General features: G+C 43.2%; 1 protein-coding gene across 6 annotated transcripts in view; it reads left to right on the top strand.

Moving 5' to 3' along the window:
* FSTL4 (follistatin like 4) overlaps nucleotides 1-12,278 on the top strand; it is a 398,360-nt gene that overhangs the window by 374,702 nt on the left and 11,380 nt on the right. For all 6 annotated transcript variants that reach the window (XM_025432162.3, XM_025432161.3, XM_049091764.1 and 3 more), the window contains 2 exons: nucleotides 2,079-2,228; nucleotides 9,160-9,267. In XM_025432162.3, coding sequence (XP_025287947.1) covers nucleotides 2,079-2,228; nucleotides 9,160-9,267 — 258 coding nt within the window. The remainder of the gene's footprint in view (nucleotides 1-2,078; nucleotides 2,229-9,159; nucleotides 9,268-12,278) is intronic.

The raw sequence follows: 12,278 nt of genomic DNA, 5'->3' as shown, positions 1-12,278 counted from the left end.
GAACTGGAAAGTAGATAAACTCAGGGATTTAGGAGGCTCCATAGTCCTTGGTGACTCACTCGTGGCAGACCGTAGGGGAGAAGGAAGCAGCAAGGGGATGGTCATGCTTGGTCTTGGCTGGCCAGCTGCTGATGAAGAGCCAGCAGAAGGAGCAGGTATGGAGGAGAGGAGCAGCTCAGGGGTGGGTGGCTGCGTTTGAGGAGGCTGTGGGAGAACCAGGCAGGAACTGGAGAAGGTGGTTCTGAACTAAAGACACAGATCTGGGAGCCATCTACATATGGGTCTTGGCTAAAGCCAGGGCAGTAGACAAGACCACCAAGGGTGTGTGTGAGTGGTTTGAGTTGAACACTTGAACAGAACCCTGCAGGGCAGGGGCAGGGGGCAGTAATTAAGGGACAGGCAGACTAAGAGGAACCACGAGGAGACTGAGACAGAGGGGGCCAATGTCATGATGAAAAACATGAGACTGTGTATCATGGAAGGTAAGGGAAAAGAAGGTCCCCCTTTTCGCTCATTTATTCATTCAACAAATATACTTGCCCTCATTTTGTGCCAGGCACTTTACTAGGTGCGAAGGAGCTAACGGTGAAGGAGATGGACACAGAGCCTGCTGTCACAGAGCAATCTAGTGACAGAAGAGAGCCTAAACAGAGGTAGACAAATCAGTGCATAAAGTCAGGTGGCAAATGACAAATGCAGCAAGATACAGGAGTGAGGTAGGTCGGTGGTGCTAGGCCAATGAACACCCAGGCCTAGGGCAGGAGGGGGGCATGAGGAAGGAAAACCAAGCATGCCATGTACATGGAGCATGGTGGGTAAGGGCAAGAAAAGCTGAAGGTCAGAGGAGTAGCAAAAGCCAGAGTGGACAGGACCTTGTAGGCTTCAGGGAAGACTTGGATCCTATTCTGAGTGAGAAGGAATGTTAATGGAGTGGACCATGTTGAGAAGAGGGACATGGGCAGACTTAAAGTGATGCCTATGGATTCTGTGTTGAGAACAGGTGGGGGTGGGGGTGGCCAGGGTAGAATCAGGGAGTACATCCTGGATGCTCCAAACCAGTTACTCAGGCAACAGAGAGTATGGCTTGAGCCAAGGTGTTGGAGGTAGGGAGCAATGAGGCAAAGTCAAATTCTGAATGTTTTTTGAAGGTAAAGCTGAAATGGATTTTGATGCAGTGGATGAGGGCTGAGCATAGGAGTAAAAAAAAAAAAAAAGAGGACTCAGAGATGGCTGCAAGGGTTTGGGTCTAAAGAAGTAAAACAGCAGAGCTGCCATTTTGTTAATGGGATGAGCCAGATTAGGAGGTAAATTGGGAGATGATTTTGGACTCTAAAGTTGGAGTTGTACATCAAACAGCCAAGTAGAGCTAGGTGGTTGCCTGCATAAGTCTGGAGTTCAGAGAAGAGGCTCTAACTAAAGGAACAAATTTGGGAGTGGGAAGCACATAGATGGTATTTGATGTGATAGGTTTGGATGAGCTCAGCAACGGGAGTGGATTTTGGAGAGGAAAAGTCATCCGGTGGCCCCTGTGTTTTCCAACATACAGAAATCAGCAAACTGAGCAGGATCAAGCAACAGAGAAGGAGCAGCCACTGTGGTGGGGTGGCAGGGGGAAGGAAGCAAGGACTAGCACAGTGTCAGATGATGCCCCAAGTTCAAATAAAGAAGTGGCACAGGTTTAATTTAATAACTGAGAAGTACAGAGTATTGAGCTTGGTGGGAACGGTGCCGACCCTGCGGTGAGGAAGCAGAGGGTAGGTCACTCCTGGGGAAGTCTGTCCATTAACAGTTTTCTATCTGATGGGGATTCAGAGAGGGGCAAATGTGCACACAAAGGGGAAGAAAGCAGGCCTGTGGCTGCCGGTAAAAAATCACACAGAGGGAGTTACAGCCTCACGAGTAAGAGCAGGTGAAAGGTGAATGTTAAAAGCAGGTGATGTTGGAGGGCTCATGTGTCAGGTTTGTGGATTCTGGAGAAGGAACAGAGGGACAGGGGAGGGTGAAGAGAGAGGGAACTCAGGCATGGCAGTGGGGAGCAAGGGATTAGGAAGATATATGGCAGCTTATCTCCTTTATAGGAAGAAATCTGTCCCCAAGGGGAAAGAAATGCCACCCAGCCATGCCAGTGGGCCTCGGCAGTGAACATCCGACACCGGTACATCTACGTGGCCCAACCAGCACTGAACAGAGTCCTCGTGGTGGATGTGCAAGCTCAGAAAGTTCTACAGGTACATCTCTCTAAGGGAGGGGGCAGTGGGGGGCTTCTGGTTCTGGGGCACAGCTTGTTACATTCCTCTTGGCTTTCTGCACCCTGCCCAGCTCCTCTGAGAGGCAGTCAGATTGAGGGCCGGGAGAGCAAAGAAGATTCATGTCCAGCTACTATGTGCCAAGCGCTGTTCTGGGGTCTTGAAAAACAGTCATGAATGAGCAGTAAAGCCCCAGAATTTAGATTCTAGACTGAAAAGGCCATAAATCAGAGTGTTAGAGAACTGTAAATTCTAAGAGTTATTTACAGGTCAAATGTGAGAGAGGAACTGGAAGACTGTTTTGTTTTGTTAAGATTTTATTTATTTATTCATAAGAGAGAGAAAGAGGCAGAGACACAGGCATGTGGGACTCCGTCCCGGGACCCCAGAGTCACACTCTGAGTCAAAGGCAGATGCCCAACCTCTGAGCCACCCAGGTGCCCCTGGTAGACTATTTTTAATTGGCTCTTGCTCTGAGGTAAACAGATTCTGAGATCTAAGTGCCCAGTGGGCCTCCCAGTGTGAGAGCAGAGGGCTGGCTGTGGGGGCTGAAGTACAGTGAGAAGCGGGGAGAGCGGGGTATGGTGAGGGTAGAGGTAAATCACAGCCCAAGCCGCTGAAAGCTTTTCATCCAGGGAGTGATCTAATCTGACTTATATTACTAAAAAGTCAGGCTCTGTTTAGAACCGATGGCAAAGCAGAGCAGAGTCATGGCTACTGAAATAATTCACGCAAGAAATGCAGACAGCCGTGGAGGTGGTAAGAACTGATCAGATTCCTGACAGGTTTTAAATGTGGAAAGATTCTCTGCTGGGTTGAATATAAGTTTTGAGAGAGGGACATCAGGTCGTTTACGGGCTTTTTCATTTGAGGAACTGTAGAATGGTGATGCCATTTACTGTAAGTGGTGGATTGAATAATGGCCCCCAAGATATCCACTTCCTTATGCCCAGAACCAATGAACGTCACCTTCTTGGACAAATAGGACTCTGCAGATAGGATTAAATTAAGGTTGTCTAAATGGACTGTTACTTGGGATTACCTGGGTGAACCCTACCTCGATGAACATGCAAGTACCCTTATCAGAGGGAGGCAGGGAGAAATGTAGCTGGGTAGGAGCAGGAGGCAGTGTAAGGACTGAAGCACACTAGGGTACTGCTGGCTTTTAGGATGGGGAAGGGACCACAAGCCAAAAAATGCAGTTATAGGGACTGGAAAAAGTCAAGTAAACACCTCCCCTAGAACCTCTGGAAAGAGCACTGCCCAGCAGACACCCTTGTTCAGCCCAATGGAATTAATTTTGGACTTTCAGCCTCCAGAACTGTAGGAGAATTAAATCTGTGTTGTTTTAAGCCACTAAGTTTGTGGTAATAGGTTATCATAGCAATAGGAAACCAGTGTACTGTATAGAGACTTCAGGCAAGGCAGAGACATGCAGGCCATGGATCAGGAAGACAGAAAAATTAGGAATTTGGGTTTAGACCTGCCAAGTGTAAACTGCTATTTATAAATGTTAGCTGGAAAAAAATAAAAATAAAAATAAATGTTAGCTGGGCCACGTGTGTGACTTAGTCAGTTGGGTATCCAACTCTTGATTTCAGCTCACGTCATGATCTCAAGGTTGTGGGATCAAGCCCTGCATCAGGCTCCATGCACAGCAGGAGATCTGCTGCTCTCCCTCTGCCCTTCCTCTCTGCTTGCACTCTCACTGTTTCTCTTTCTCTCTTTCTAAATAAATGTTTAAAAAAAAATGAAAACAAAAATGTAAGTAGAGCTATCAAATAAGCAATTGGATAAACAGATCTGGAGTCCAACAGGACGTCTAGGTCAGAGATGTCAGTGTGAGTATCATCACCATACAAACTTAGATCCAGAGAAGTGGATGAAATCACTGAAGGTAGTACAGATGGAGAAGAGGTCAGGGTCAGAGCCCTAAAGCACTCCAACACACAAAGATCCGGAAGGAGAGAAGCAGCCAACAAAAAGACCAAGCAAGAGCAGTCTGAAAGGTAGGAAGAAAATTGGGGAGGGGAAGGGGGTTGAGGATTCCAGGAACCAAAAAAACAAGTGTTTTAAGGAAGACTTTGTGGTCAGTGATGTCAGATATAGCTGAGAGCGTTTGTGTGTCATGAAGACTAAGAATCAACCAGTTAGTGGGTCAACTGTCAGTCACTGGATTTGGTATCACATGGATCACCTTGGCAGGAGTAGATAAAATGATCGTGGAATACAAGCTTGAGGTCATAGAGATGGTGAATACAGACAACCAATTTGAGGGGGTTTGCTCTAAATATAAGTAAAGGGTGTCAAATGAGGCAGTGGGTAGAAGAGCATACTGAAGAAGCTTTTTTAGAATAGGTGACATTACAACATTTATATGTATATAGGTATGTGTGTAATGCTAAAAAAAAAAAATTAAAAATTAAAAAAAAAAAAAAACCTTCCACACGTTCCCTTTTTTCTGCATCATTGAAGTAAGCAGGAGTCATTGGAATCCAGGGCAGAGAAGTAGACCTGCTAGCTGTAGATAAAAGCACATTCTTTCATAAAACAGAAGGAAATGGAAAATATTCAGGTACACTTACAAAGAGGTGACAGTTACAGTTGGTGGTAGACGGATGAACATCTCCTGTGGTTGCTTGTATTTTCCCAGTGAAATAAGAGGGGAAATTATCCCCAACCCTGGAGGTTTGAGGAGAGAGGTGAAGGGTGCATTTGAGACTGAACTGAGCAGGGCACGGTGATAGGACTGCTGAGTGAATGTAAAGGCCTGCTGAAGGATGGTGGATATAAATAGAAAGTGAGACCAGTGGTCAGGGTTGTGGTTTTTCCTCCCAGTGATGCGCTGGTGCACACTCATTGTAGGGGAAATTGGGACATAAGCAGGATTGTGGCTTCTCCAGGCCAGTTGGGCAGAAGACTTTCTGTTATTGATTTTTCTGGCCAGAGAACATACTCTGAATAATTTCAACCCTTTGAAACTCATTGAAGCTTGCTTTATGACCCAACTTAGGATCAATGTGGATAAAAATGTTCATTTGCACTTTAAAAGAAGGTGTGTCCCAATGTTAGGTACAGTATTCTGTATATATGTCAGTTATGTCAAGTTTGTTCACTGCATTGTTCAGATCTTCTAAGTGATTTTTCACTTTGTCCACTATTAGCTGCTGAGAGGTGTGCTGAAGTCTCACCCTGCAATTAGAGGTTTATCTAAATTCTATCCATTTTTGCTTTAAAAATGTAGTGAATTCCTAGGGCGAAGTTTTCTTCATTCTTATAAAATATCTCTATCTCTGGCAGTGCTTCTTGCCTGAAAGTCTGTTTTTGTCTAATACTAGTCTAGACAGATCAGATTTCTTTTGATTAGTGTTAGCGTGCTGTATTTTTGCCATCCTTTCAGTTTCAACTTTTCTATGTCCATTTATAAAGTTACATGTGTTTAGGTTTTGGCCTTTATCTAGTATAATAATCTTGATCTTTTACCTAGATCATTTGCTCCATTTATATTTAATGCAATTAATGATGTAGATAATAGATAAATCTATCATCTTACTGGGTTTTTTATTTGACCTACCTGTTTGTTCTTTTTTCTCCTTTTTACTGTCTTTTGGATTAGTCCAATATTTTTATTCTATTATTGCTATTACTACCTCAGATTATAACCTGCCTCCTTCCCTCCATACAGTCCCATATAATTTATGACTTCACTTCCTCGGTAGTGATCAAACAACAGTACAACAGTAACTCCTTTAACTCCTCTCCTGCCTTTTGCATGATTGTAGGAATGAATTTTAAGTCTGTTTATAATTGAATCCCACATGAGCTTAGTATTACTTTGTACAGTTGATAGTCATTTATATTCGCCCACATATTTACTTTTTTCACTGCTCCTTATTCCTTCCTAAAGTACACAGTTCCATCTGAGATCATTTTCACTGTGACTAAGGACTTTTTTTTAATAGTTCTTTTACTGCACATCTGCTAGTAACACATTCTCACAGTTTTTGTTTGTTTGAAGAGAACTTTATTTGCCCTTTACTTTTAAAGACTGTTTTCACTGATATAGAATTCTACTGTGGCAATTATCCTCAGCGTTATAAGATGCGGTTCCATTGTCTTCCATTGTTTTGTTAGTGGGTCAACTGTCAGTCACCCTTTGGAAGGTCATGTATCGTTTTTCTTCTACTTTCCAGATTCTTTGATCTTTAGCAATTTTACGATGATGTGCCCAGGGGGATGTTCTTTGTATTTATTCTGATTTGAAAGTTTTAGTGGTTCTTGAATGTGTGGTCTGATACCTTTCATCAGATTGGAATTCTCTCTTCTTTGGAAACTGGTTAAAAAAAAAAAAAAGACATTTTCATTGTGTGCTACATGTCTCCTTTACTCTTTCGTTCCATCCTTTTTTGTTTCTTTGTGCTTCAATGTTAGTATGTTCTATCAACTTGTCTTTCAGTTCACTAGTCCTGTCTTCTGATATGCCTAATATGGATTTAACCTATTGAGTTCTTAATCTGAGGTATTGCATTTATTTTTAATTACAAATTTATATACATAAGTAGAATTATCTTTTTATGAATCATTTGTGGGTCTGTTTCTTTTGTATTTTTAATAGTTTTTAGTTATATAGTCTATATCTTGTACTGCCTAGTAATTTTTTAAATGCTTAGCATTCCATATATAAAAAGATAGACTTGAGAGAGCTCTCAACCACCAAAGAGACTTTACCCTTTCCTCTGCTAGCCAGAGAGAGTAGACAATGAGTCGCTTTAACCAAGTACTAAGTTGAATCAAGACTAAATTGAAGGTTTTATTTATTTATTAATGAGAGACATGGAGAGGCAGAGGGAGAAGTAGGCTCCCTGTAGGGAGCCTGATATGGGACTCAATCCCAGGACCATGACCTAAGCCAAAGGCAGAAGCTCAACTACTGAGTCACCCAGATGCCCTGACATGAAGTTTTTTTTTATATAAATTTATTTTTTATTGGTGTTCAATTTGTCAACATATAGAATAACACCCAGTGCTCATCCCGTCAAGTGCCTACCTCAGTGCCCGTCACCCAGTCACCCCCACCCCCCGCCCACGACATGAAGTTTTTTAAGGCGTACTCTGCTTTGATTCATTCCTAGACCTAGAGGTCAGCCTAGGTTTTTAACTGAGAGCCTGGTATGTTCTTCAGTATCTTTCCCCCTCCATATCTTTCTTTGCTCCTCAGTATATTAAGACTGTAGAACTCTGTTTTGAATTTGAGATTACTGGTTTAGCTCTTCAGTCTCCTAACTCTACACCAACTTCAGAATGAGAATATGAATTATGATAGGAGAAGTGTAAATAGAAAGGAGAGAGGTGGCTACAGTCTAAACACTAGGGAAATTTTACTGTGAAGAGGGCAGGCAAATGGGGTAGCTAGAAGATAATGTGTAATCAAGAGGGTTTTTAAAAGAGAGAGACCAAGAAACTAGAGACATTGTCAAGATGGTATTACTGCTGGTGGGGTTAAGAAGTCCTGGGTACAAGGAGAACATGCCAGATCCTGAAGCCTCTAGCAAATGAAGGGAAGCAACCAGGAAGCTAGGAAATGCTGGAAACAAGGAGGAGTAGCTGAAGGCAGTGAACATCGCAGTTTATGAATGTAGGAAGAGGCTTCAGGGGCTTTTAATTAGAGCAAGAAAGTGAAAGGGAAATTCAAAGATGGTAATCAATGGAGAAGAAATATATGTGAGCAGAGAGGGGCAAGATCAAGAGTTCAGTTTTGTATTTGTGGAAGTCATGAACAGGGGAATGAGTTCTGAAGTCATCAGAGTACAGCAGGTTATCTGAGGCCATGGAATTAGATGAACTCAGCCAGAGAAAGGATGTAGACAGAATAAGGTCAAAGATGAAGACCTGAGACATGCCAGCATTCACCAGTCAGAATGAGAAGAGAAGCTTGGGGTATGAGAGGCTCAGAGAATAAGACATTTCTGGAAGGGAACAGTACCATGTAGAATCTTGCTAAAATGTCCGAAAGGAGGATCACAAAGTGATCTCTGAATCTGACACAAAGGTCTGGAGCAGGTCAGTGGAATAATGAAGACAGAAACTCGATGGGAATATTAAAGAAAGTAGATTCATAGACTCCACAGACAATTCTTCAGAGAGGTTTTGACCAGTGGGTACAGATGGGTTTTACCCCCCAGAAGGCTGACATCGGTTAACAAAGGGAGTGGCTAGAGAATGATAGGATGAGCAGGGGTCCTAGTCCAGTGCTGTGAACCTAATGGAAGAGACTTTTGGAACTTAATAAAGCTACGTTATAAAGAAGTAGTAAACAATAGCATTGGAGAGGGCCACAGGGAGGCTGTCTTCTCCAAGGGTAGCAGAATTTCAGTTATAGCAGTAAAAAAAAAAAAAAACAACAAACAATGTCTGCCTGATTCTAGAGTGTGGGTCCCAGAGACGCCAGTGGAAGGATGTACAGGTAGAAGCAAAGCTAAGAGATGATCTCAGAGTCAGACTCAGCTGGCACAGGAGGAAGGGCCACCTCACCAGAATCTCAGCCTGGAGAAGGACATTGAGGGCTCTAGAGGCCCCAGATGCTCCTGGGAGCAGTAGCCAGAGTACACTGCAGCTGATTCTTGAGTGGAAAGCGTAAAGCCTCTGGGTTTGGGCTTTTGCCAAGATGGCCAGGGTCCCGTTAAGTAAAACATGCAAGAAGTTTTTTAAAAGGGATTAAATTACTGACAAGAATTTTATGACCCTAAAGACAAACCCAGAAGGGAGGCTTATGCCCTGGGTTCCCAAGCAGGCTCAGTGCCATGGCTGCTAGGTTGGCTTTCCTCTCCCTGAGGCATGATGGTCTTGTATACAAAGCCCAGAAACGACCGTGTCAGCTTCTCATAATGATGACCCACTTGTATTTTTTTTCAAGTCCATAGGTGTGGACCCTCTGCCAGCTAAGCTGTCCTATGACAAGTCTCATGACCAAGTGTGGGTCCTGAGCTGGGGGGACATACACAAGTCCCACCCGAGCCTCCAGGTATGTTGAACACACGGAGACCAACATCACCCCCATGGAAACAAAGGACACTGTCCCTAATACATGTCTCTTGCTTCCCTAGGTAGCTAATCACATTTATCCAAAACGTATCCATCATGGCTTGAGGAGGGATTAGGAAACAGCCTTGAGCCAAAGCCCCTCACAGACCATTAGCAGAGTATCTTCAGCCAGGCCTACCTTTAAGGACAATAATACTGATGATGGATAAGATTCTGATGTCAGGACAACCAGAATGTGGCTCCCAGGCTCTGTGTCTCCTGAACCAAGGTTTTCCTCACCTCAGGCTCAGCAGGCTAGGAACAGTGTCAAAGCATATGCTAGATGTGGGCCTATAAGGAAGGAAAAGTAGCACAATCGTGCTCATAAATGGAAGCACCTTTACTGAGTGCTTACAGTACGTTAGGGCACAGAAACATTCAGTAATGTGCCCATGGTCCAATCCAGCAGCAAAGCTCTGCAGCCCAATATTCAGCCACTGAACTGCACTGCCTCTTGGAAACAGTTTGGGCCCAGGAGCACTGTGGGATTCCCCTGTCCACCAGTCAGAGAAGGTCAACACTCCTGTGCTGAGTGTGCCTGCCTCTGCCTTTCTCATCAGGGATGATGAGACAGCCTCTAATGCTAGAGGATTAAGCCCTTTAAAAAGTGATTTGAATGCCTGATTTCTCCCAGAGATCTACATAGAACCATTCTAGATGCACAGGAGAGAAGCTAATCTGTTTCATACACTGGATGCCTCCAGACATTAGAGCTTCATTATCTCAGAACCCCAGCTGAGAAGGACTACAGAGGGAGCCAAGTTCACTCTGTTCTCAAGATTGGGAAGAGGGAAGGGGCATCTGGGTCTACGGAAGCTTCCACCAGGGGACTGGCCGCCTGCCTGCCTGCCTCTCCACTGGTGGGCCAGGGGGTAGACACTGCTTTACCTCCTATAAGCTGAGACTATTGTCATTTGATGGATGCCATCAGCCTGGGCCCCAGTGAGCTGATGAAAAATCCCCATTAGAGAGTCTATGAGCCTGAATAAAGGTCATTCACAGCAGAGCATGAGCCCAGGGAAATAACTTTTATTGGTACTTCTGGCAGCTCCAGGAAAGCCTCTCCAGTAGTAATTCAAGGGGAGGAGCCACCAAAAAAAATTTTTTCTGAAACCAAATATGACAAAAATTTCCTAATTTACTGCAGATGAGCTAAAAAATGCATGGCTTCCTAGGTTATCTATAAAGGAAAAAACTTTGGATTGGCACTGGGTTTCTCACCTGCCACAGCAGCTGGCAGACCATGGAATCTACAGGGCTGAAATCCAAGAGTCCTATTCCCAGCCCCGGCAGGACCAAAGAAACCCTATGTGCAAGAAATTCAGAGAGTGCATCACTCTCCTGCCCTCTCTGAGGAACAGAATTGAGGAAAGATCCCAGACAAACACCAGATGAACCAGATGAGAGACATTGAGATGAAGAAAGAGAAGGAGGAGACAGTTGCAAAGAATGAACCCAGAGAAGTAAGACGGATGAGGACAGACTCTCTGGAAATGGTAATAAGTGCTAAATAAGGATGTCTGGATTAAGAGAGAGACACTCAATGAGAAATCCTGATACCAGTCTGCAGTGGAAGATAAATTATTTCAGTCAAAGTAAGCATAGGGAGTGGAGGAAAGGAGAGGGAGTAAAACTACTTAGAAATACCTTATTGGGATAAGGGAAGGTTCAGAGAATGCTGTTGGAAAGTAGCAGCTGGGAAGAGACTGTCTCATTATTCCAAATATGACAAACTGATTCCTCTGAACAGCAGAGATAATCAGACTGGGTTAGGAAGGAAGCAAACTAGAACTTGTCTATGAGAAACACACATGCAATAAAGAGAATAAAAGGTTGAATTTAAAGGGGCAGGAATAGTGAGGACTGATGAACAAGTATGTATTCACAATGCCCCTCGTTATCAGGCAAGGTAGGGTTTATGGTTGAAAGCACTAGAAACAGCAAACAGAGAGAGATACTGTGTGCTTAACAGCCACCAGGAGATACCAGGCACCATTAACAATGAAATGCCTCAAACAAGAGTGATTAAAAATAAAGGAAAACTTGACTTAAAATGCACTTAAATTGTACAAATAAGATGAAAGAATAACATGGGAAAATTGAGTAATGACACCACTTGCTTATAATATAAACGTTGCATCTGCAAAACTGTTTTTTCACACATCCACACAAGTGTATCATTAACCACAAGGGAAACAAATCCTGTAAAAGTAGACGTTATAGGCAGCAGTATCTGATAATTAGAAATAATTAAAATGACCTAGTAAGAAAACACTCCTTTATAACTATGGATCAAAAAGGAAATTACAAGGGAAATTACAAACTGTCTCAAAAGCAATGATAAAGTGACTCTTAGACATCTAGAATGATGGGAGATGGAGAAGGGTGGGCACCCAGAGTACCTGTGTCTTAAAAGCCCACAGAAGAAGTACTTGTGTTAAGAAATGAGAATAAGAAGAGAGTGGTAAGAAGGAACAAGACTGGGAAATGAATAAAAACAAAACAGGACAAAGAGATAAACAGAAATCCTTCACAAGCTTGAGAAAGGGAGACATAATGAGGAGGTGGGAAGAGAGTGTCACTGCAAATAAGGAGGATAGAAAAACTTGGAAAATAATACATCACAACTCTGAGGCAGAAAGTTTTAAAACCTAGAAGTGAATGATTGCTTGCAAATTGTAGGAAAAAAAACTGACCTAATAAAACAGAGGCTCTTGATCTCAGGGTTTTGAGTTCGAACCCCCACCCTTGGGAGTAAAGCCAACCTAAGGAAACAGAAGCCTGACATAGAACAATAATTACAGGTTTTTGAAAAGATTAAAGAGCTGCCACAAAAAAAGTGTACAGCTGAATTTTATCAAACCTTCGAACTATAATTTTAATATTATTTGAACTGTCTCAGACCCCATGAAGGGAAATGTACAGCTTCTTTGTCTTAAATTGCCACCCTCA

The sequence above is a fragment of the Canis lupus genome, chromosome 11 (genome assembly GCF_003254725.2).
Source record: "Canis lupus dingo isolate Sandy chromosome 11, ASM325472v2, whole genome shotgun sequence".
NCBI classification, from domain to species: Eukaryota; Metazoa; Chordata; class Mammalia; order Carnivora; family Canidae; genus Canis; species Canis lupus.
Note: the sequence above shows the minus strand (reverse complement) of the source record. Positions and strands in the feature narration are given on the sequence as shown.